The sequence below is a fragment of the Vigna angularis genome, chromosome 4 (genome assembly GCF_016808095.1).
Source record: "Vigna angularis cultivar LongXiaoDou No.4 chromosome 4, ASM1680809v1, whole genome shotgun sequence".
Classification (NCBI taxonomy): Eukaryota; Viridiplantae; Streptophyta; class Magnoliopsida; order Fabales; family Fabaceae; genus Vigna; species Vigna angularis.
Genome location: NC_068973.1, coordinates 7,710,183 through 7,719,284, shown reverse-complemented (window position 1 = coordinate 7,719,284; position 9,102 = coordinate 7,710,183). Strand labels below are relative to the sequence as shown.

The 9,102-nt window shown below is 28.4% G+C and overlaps 1 protein-coding gene across 1 annotated transcript; it reads right to left on the bottom strand.

The window, feature by feature from the left end:
- Positions 1-5,837: 5,837 nt before the first annotated feature.
- On the bottom strand, positions 5,838-7,688 carry LOC108330858 (protein kinase PINOID 2). The gene is made up of 2 exons (XM_017565438.2): positions 7,070-7,688; positions 5,838-6,878 (listed from the first exon to the last, which is right to left on the bottom strand). The coding sequence occupies exons 1-2, from the start codon at positions 7,618-7,620 to the stop codon at positions 6,047-6,049; spliced, it is 1,383 nt and encodes a 460-aa protein (XP_017420927.1). The 5' UTR covers positions 7,621-7,688; the 3' UTR covers positions 5,838-6,046.
- Positions 7,689-9,102: the final 1,414 nt, after the last annotated feature.

The window sequence follows — 9,102 nt, the reverse complement described above, 5'->3', positions numbered from 1 at the left end:
GGACAAAACGTTACAAGTCTATAGACGTCGGACACAGATACATCCGACGTCTATTTAGACGTCCGGTGCGTCTATAACCGACGTCCATATAGACGTTTGGTTTATACAGACCGACATCTATATAGACGTCTGGTGTATATAGTCCGACGTCCCATTAACGTCACCTACAAAGACGTGGGTCGGAATTTGACGTTAAAAGACCAAAATAACAAACGTTAAAAGTTCTTTCTGCACTAGTGAATGTTGCACCTTCTTTTAGTTATATTATAAACAAGAAAACACTACTCAAATATAAGCAGAATAATGTGCAATCAAAATAATTGAGAAAAAAAATTGTGTTTGCTTAGCATAATTTGTTTTAGAATGTTTTTGAGATGATTAATTTTCTTATGTGTATAACAATACATTATATATTTAATATATTTACATGATTAAATATAAAATTTACTTTTATTTTCAGTTTGGTGTAAAAAAAATATTTGTGATTACAACTTAATGCAAATATTAGTTATTGATTTTTATTAAATAATTTTAGAGAGTCTTAGTCAAATGGCTTAGAATGTCTAATATTCCTACAACTTCATATAAATTAGAACAAACATGAACATAACAATAGCTTGCAATGACAAGTTCATATTTAGTTTTACAAAAGTTGAACAAATTGAGACAATCTAGTATTTTTAAACTAAGTATAGATATGGTGTTCAACCTCATAAGAAGTATAGAGACAAGAAAAGATGAACTATTAGTAATGTGAAGGGCCTTATACAAAGTCATTGTTGTAACTCATAAAAAATTGTTCTTTATATCACTCTGATTTTTCTTTTTTTTAGTTTCATTAATTACTCTTAAAAAAAACTATTATTTTAGATTATGTAAAAAACTGTTATTTTAAGACATACCAATCACTATGATTTTCCTTCCAATATTTTCTAAATGATAAAAGTTATTTTCAAATACAAATGCTACCATGATTTTAAAATCATTCTCAAATACAAAGAGAATAAAGTTTTTATAATAAATAAATTTTTACTACATTAATAAGAATTCAATGTTTTATTGTTATCATACAATGAAAGAAATAAATATAATTGATTATATTTAACAATTTAATTAAATATATTATAAATATTAATAAAATATTTATGATAATTAATTATATTTTTAACGTGATAAATTACTTCGTAAATATTATATTTATATGTATAAGTGTGTTAAAAGGGATAATTCATTATATTTATGTAAATACAATAAAATATTTATATTTTATTAATATAATGTAAATAAATAATTAACATAAAAATATTACAATAATAAATACAAAAAATAAAATAAAATAAATTATTTACTTTTATGAAGTTAATTATTTTAATATTTAGTAAATAATTTTATAAGTATTTTTAAATTTAATTACTTAAATTGTGAATTAAATTTATTATAATTTAATTCTTTTAAAGCAATATGTGAAAAAAAAACTATACATAATATGCAATTAATTGATTAAATAAATTAAATTTTAATTTTAAAATAATTTTAACTATTATTTTAATTTTATAAAATAATTATTTTATAATTAATTTTCTTTCAATTTTAGTTCTATAATTATTATTAAATTATAGTAAAAGATATTTTGGTAATTTCTCATAACCCTAAATTAATTTAAATATATTAGATTAGATCAAATCAATTATAAACTATTGAATTATTTCGTTTCAGATTGTATTTTCTTTATCTGTGTGCAAGCAATTTCAATCTTTAGTTTTTTTTTCTCTTTCCAATACCAGCAAAAACAGAAATAATTTTTTCATGTATCTAATATCTAATTAATACTAGCTCATGGTTGAAGACAGGTTGCATTAAAAATTTTGCATAGCGCATGTTGTAATATCCTGAATATGAACTGTTATTTATATGGTGCGGTTTGTCTGAGACAGGAGGTATCAATGTCGGATGTGTTAAATTCCACCTACCAGCTAATGTTGTTAGTGTTTGGTCTCTTTCAACTCTGTTCTAAGAATCTCTTACATATTCATATTCGGTAGTTTAATCACACTCGAATATCCCAAGGAAGGGAATTATGACTCAAGATGTATTGATTTTTAATTTCACATCACTCATTAAATTATGATATGCATATATTATTTATTTATTTATTTATTATTTTCTTTTTTTAATAAATTATATAGTTTATAAATTTATAATTCTTATTTTCTTTTTAAATATATATTAAAAGTATTAATATTGTATCTTATTTTAATAACATTCCACTGCTCAAAAAAATATCACATTCTAATACTTAAAAAATAGATTACTCAATATATATAACATTAATATAATTATCCAAAATATAATTATAATATTAAAAATATATATTGCTCATATACAAGATAACGTTATACTAATAAAAAACATAAAAATATTTTTTAAAGAAAAAATTTATATATTCAGGTAAATTTAATTTTATACTATTGTAATATTCTCGTCTTGTACTCGATTAACTACTACATCATATTCGTACTATTAAATAATCATTACAAATAAAAAAAATACATAAATAAAAATAAAAACAAATAAAAAAGTTAATGCAAAAAAGATATGATAAGATATTGTCACACTTACATGTTTATAAGTATTAATTATTTAAAAACATTATCATTCAAAATATAGCTAAGGATATATTAATAATTAGATATGTAATACAATTAATTTTTATAATTTTTACTTGTATCAATTATATTTATTATAAATTTATTTATTTATTTCAATTCACTTTCTCAAAATAAGTTCATCTTTTTTATTATCTTTACTTCTTTTTCTTTTCTTCTTCCTCAACTATTCAAGAGAGAACTCTTTATTTTTTATTTCTTTTCTTTTTACCTCATACTACACAAAGAGAGAGAAAACTCTTTAATTAGGTGTAAAAAGGTAAAAGCCTTTTTTTAATAAGAGTGTATTCATTGTTTTAAAAAAGTACTTATAAAATAATATACAAGTGCTATTTTTAAAATAAAAAAAAAATCATAATGTATCTTATTTTATTTCCTAAAATAAATTACTAACTCATTTTGGCCCTATTGTATTCTTCCTTGTTTTCTCTTTATTATTATATGACATTATATACAAAATGTATACAAGTTTTATTGTTTTCAAAAGCTTGTTTAACAACCATGATTCAATCAACAATTGGAAAGTACTTTTACCCTTTTTCTTTTCATAAATAAAAGTTAATATCAATCATCATCATCATCTGGTTACTCGAAATTTTATACCACCTATTTATAATAAATAGATTAAAGAATTAGATCACATGAGTGAGCAATGATGCATTAAGAAATTCATTTAAACACATAAGTTTATTTAATTGATTAATTATTAAGTAATTGTTAGATAAATATGATTAGTTTAATGACTAAAAAGGAAGGGGGCAATCCAATCCAATGAAGAAAGAAAAGATGAAATGATATTGGTTGTGGTAGTTGGGTTGGGTTGGTATAATGAGTGTTTAAGATAATTTAGGTTTTTTGGAAAAAATAGACATATTTGCATGATTAGAATGTTGTTGGTTATTTGGTGAAAGTTGAGAGTTTGATATGTTTGTATTCCATGAAGCAATGATTTATGAGAAAATAAGGAGGGTGAAATTGTCCTATGTATGTGTCTTTCTTCATCATATCATATGCATCCTTCTTGTGCCTGTCCCTTTCCTTTTATATTTAACAATCTACCTACTCAACAACCTCGCGTGCGTCTCTGTCTGTAAAGACACCTCAAAATCACATTCTCAACTATACAATTTTCGATTTTTACTCTTTTTTTTTTATCCCTCTATTTAGATATATTTTAAATAGTTTTAAAAAATAAACCGTGAGAAAATTGATTTTTAGTACTTTTTGAGAATTTGAGGAATAATTTTTGAATTCGAAAGGGAATAAAGAGAGGCTACGCTTCCCAATATTTAGTTAAGAGTATAGACAGGTGGTGATCTTATATGACTTAAAAATTTATCCATGAAAGTGACCTGACAGCATCATTTCTTGCTCAGTATTCGGAACATAAAAGATAAACTTTTCACCTTCTTTGCACACATTTCAATTTCAAAATTATGGTTGACATTAATGCTTCTATAACGGACGTACATAAGACAAGACTTTCTCATACACCTCAAAACTTTTATGTTTCAAAATTAGAACATAATTCTAAATCATATTAATGTTTCAAAATTAATTTCATTTAAGTTCAAAATATACCATAAATAAATAAAATGAAAGATAAGTTGACCATTTATTTAACACATGCATCGAGCATTTTACAGCTCATCGTGTTTAAAGAGCTGTATGAAAGTTATGATAAAAGCTGATGCTATTCCATTAATGCTGTACCATCCTCTGTGAGCATAAAAAACCAAGATGGTATTTATGCTATTTTCCTTTTATTTTAATACGACAAAAGTTACACATTTGAGTACACAGGATAAGGTCTAAATTAGATAATCCCTTTATGGAGTGAGTCAAAACAACATCAAAGTTTTGTTCTTTTTTTGTGATTAATGTAAAATAATAAAACATTTTTTTTGTTTTTATTAAAAACGTGTTAGATAACAATAATTGTTTCATCCATAATAATAAAGGAACATCATTTAATCGATATAAACTTTATCCAATGTGAAAACATTACTATCTAACATGTTTAGTAAAAATAATAAAAATCATTTATTATTTTTATATTAATTACAATATCTTTACTAATGATAAAATCTCACCTTTCTTAACACATTATTTTACTTTTTCTTTCAAATTTTTTATATAAAAAAAATCCTATGTACATTTGTGATTGATGGTTGATGTTAGAACCGATCTTTTTGGTAGTTAATATGCTCTCAACATGAATGTAAGTACAATGGTAGTCCGTCTTAACATCAACCTTTGTAAAAAGGGTTAATTGTATAAACGATTCCACCATTCTAATATTTTGCAGCAAAGAAGAAAAATAGAAACAGTTCTTCTTGGAAAGTGGAACACGGAACTCCTCTTTTTAATACGCAGTCACAAAAAGACAAGAGTTTCCAAATGCCAAATGTGACTGCTCACAGTTATGCTGACTCAAATTGAAGACAGAATTAAAACTTTGGGTGTGATTCATATAGGTATTTGATGGCTTCGATGAAAGCATATTCCTCCTACATTTTCATCCATTTACTTTTGTTTCTTTTTCATATAATATAAAACCCATTGCTATCATCACTGCATTCATGATGGTCCACACAACCTACACTTGTATACACTCATTTTTCTTTCTTTCTCTTTCCTCATCATGACTCTAACCAATGCACTTTCCACATCTCAAGTATTTTAACCTTTAGAAATCCGTAGACATTAATTTGTTGACCTTCACTTCGGAAAAGGTTGCTTTATGGTACACTCTGTCACATTCTAAATGGATAATATGACATAACTTAGTCATAATAAACCTCAAATCGCTTCTAAAATCTTAATTTCTGGATAAATATCATAGTTTACGTTTTACAATTTATCAAAAGGAAAGAGAAAAGGGCCCCAGAAAAAAACATTTTGTTTTTGTTTCTTTCCCTGTTCGGTGAAAAGGACATGTGAATGCGCATATATGAAAAGAGCCATATGACAAAAAGTATACAATCTCGTAAAGTAATGTTAAAATAACTTTTTTTTTTCTCTGCAATTTTCTCATCAATGAAAAGCGTAATTAGTAGGATCACATGAGTTCATATAAGCTCTCATGAGGATCACATTGGGATAATTATTGTATCCCTTTCCTTTACACCCACAGATTCTCTCAACTATAATAATATTTATTGGTGGAGATGTCACAACATAAGTGTAATTAACGGGGAAAAAACATAGAAACAAAAACTGCTAAATTCAATGCATGATAGCTTAATTGGTCATAAATTGACTTGTGGTAATTGTGTCCTTGGTAGTGAGAAAAAACATGTAAGAAGCCTTAATTTGTGTTATGATAATTAATGACATTTGGGCAGAGCTGTTTTTCCTTAACTATTTACATTTGAGAGTCAGAAGTAGTCAAAACGATGGTGAGTGATCTGAAAGGGTTGATCCTTGTCTTTGTTGCTTAGTTTCTGTAACAAAACTCTACGCCTAATGTTGTTGAAATCAGCGTGGAAATCAGGTGGTTTAACTGATCTAATCAGAGCCCAGTTGACTCCCTTGAAGAACTCGTGCCGCTTGATCTCAACCGAGCCCATGCAGCACCCGATTCTCTTCTTTGGGTTCTTCACCAAGAGCTTGCTGATGAGGTCTTGAACCTTCGCCGTCTCTTCATACTCCCTGCTGCTACTCACTGCAATTCTAGGGAAAGTGAAGGGCTGCTTCAGAATGTTGGTCAGTGTTTTTTCGTTGTTCTCACCTTTGAAGGGTGTTTTCCCATACAACATTTCATACAAGAAAACCCCATAAGTCCACCAATCCACTGCACTACCATGTCCTTGCCCAGAAATCACTTCGGGTGCCAAGTACTCATGCGTTCCCACAAATGACTTGGACCTTGCATTGATGGGCTCTGCCACCATCTCTGTGTCAACCTCACACACCTCCACATTTTCCCTTATAACTGTTGTCACCTTCTTCTTTCTCTTGCTTGAGCCAGAGAAACATGATTGCATGGGTGCAGCACATGATGATGTTCTTGTCTTCGCACTGCCTTCTGATCTGGTTTTGCTTCTCAACAGCTTTGGAACCACCTCGCATCTCAGACACAGATCAAAATCCGATAGCATAATGTGACCGTCCTCCCTCACCAGCACGTTCTCCGGCTTCAAGTCCCTGTACACTATGCCCTTCATGTGCAGATACTCCAGTGCCACCAGTGTCTCCGCTGCATAAAACCTGCATTTCTTTTTCATCTTAGTTAACCAATTCAGAAAACATTTTTTATATTTTTCAAAACCTTTTTTGTTTATTTTAATGTTGTATTTTATAAAACTAAATACCAAAGTGAGTTTTGTAATGAAAAAAAGGACATTTAATTAGAACGTTGTTAGCGAAAACCAAGGAAACATGTAATATTACTGTCATACTTAGTTGACGAGATGGTAAAGCGTTTTTCGGGGAGGCGTTGGCGAGCGGAGAACAGGTCTCCACCGGGGCAAAAGTCCATGACGAAGCAAGAGTAATGAGAGGCATCAAACGCAGCGTATAGAGTAGGCAAGAAGGGGTGGTCCATCATGGCCAGAATCTCCTTCTCCATCTCCGCTCGGTGAAGCTTCTTCCGTATGGCAAGCGCCTCTCTATCCACCACCTTCATGGCGTAGAGGCACTGCGGCAACCCCACCACCGGGTTCCGTATCTGGCAGAGGTACACGTTCCCGATGTCGCCGCTGCCGAGCCGCCGCAGCAGACGGAAGTGGTCGAGGCCGATGGCGCCGGTGTGGAGGCGGAGGCGGCGAATGGCCTCGCATGCAGCCCTTGAGGTGGTCTCGGCGGTGGAAAGGGAAAGGGAGGTGCGGTTGGCGCGGCGGAAGCTAAAGGTGCTGAGCCAGCTGCGAGAGGAGTCCGGTGCGGTTACCGAGGAACAGTTGCTGTCGTTGTCGGAGGATTCGTCTCGGTTGGTGGAGGCCATGGAAGACATGGTGGTAGGAACATGTAAGTGCCTTTTGGTGGGGCTTGTGATGAGAAGGAGCTTCACATTACCGTTTTATATATGTATACAGCACCACCACACTTGCTTTCTCAGTATCACCAACTGTCACCAATTTTTCTTTTCTAGAATCAACTAAAAAACAAATAAAAAATAAAATACCGAATATTTGGTTTTATTATAGTTACAAGAGTTAAAACAAAATTAAAAAATAAGTTTTTTTTTTTTACGATCCAGTCCTATTTTTTATGAATTTGAATATTCGAAAGACACGACTAAAATCAATTAGAAACAAAAAACTCAGAATAGTTAATAGTTCTGCCATTTAATCAAAAGAAATTTTTTTGTTTTTCAACAAAATATATGCAAAAAAATTCTTAAAACCGATAAATCGAAAAGTACTGAAATAAATGTTAAAATATATTTTGATAATAATTTTAACTTCATTTTTAAATTATTCTTTTACTATATGAATAATACTAATTTATTCAATTGTGACGACTTTTATTGTTAATACAAATTTTATATCTATCGTTATATTTTTCATTTTTGTATAATGACATATTTTTATTAAAATATTTAATAAGTAAACAAAAACATTGAATTAAAATTTTATTTAAAAAATAGTTTTAAGTATATATCGAATTGAATTAATTTTATATTATTTTTATAGAATTTAAATTTTTTGAACTTTTGTTTGAGTTGAAAAATATAATTTTAATATAATAAAAAAATTGGAACTTAAAATATAAGAAAATTTATTGGTGATAAAAATTAGAAAGCTTAGATTCTCTCTCTCTCTCTCTCTCTCTCTCTCTATATATATATATATATATATATATATATATATATATATATATATATATATTTTAAAGTTAATATTATAAATATAAATTCAATTTTTTTAATACATTAAAAATTGTTGTTATATTTTCAAATTAATGAATAACGTAAAATGGAAAATTAAATGATTACTAAAAACATGGATAACACAAATATCATTAACATATACGACAAAAAACTGAGAAATGGAAATTAAACTGCAAGTAGTATTTCCAAATGTTATCATCAATAAAATCTCATCACAATTCAGTAAATTTATAATTTATTGAATTTTAAAAAAGTTTAATTTTAAAAAATGTAAGTTAAAATCGTTTTCAAAATATATGTTAACACTTGTTTGAATAACTTAAAAAGAAAATAATTTAAATAATTAATTAAATATATTTTAGAAAAAGAAAGAAAGAAAAGCAAATAAAAATTTGGAGAGTTGAAAAGTGAATTTTAGTCAATTTTGTAAGACGGAGTCACAGGACAAAGGCAAAGTTGTGGTCTTTCTATAAACAAAATTAGCTGATTAAATAAAAGGAAAGAGTATAGAAGTTGAGAAATTTTGTTTGAATGAGTAGAAGAAGTATGGAGAAAGAAAACAAATTCTGCAAGTCATCATTAGTAAACACCAAATATCTTTAC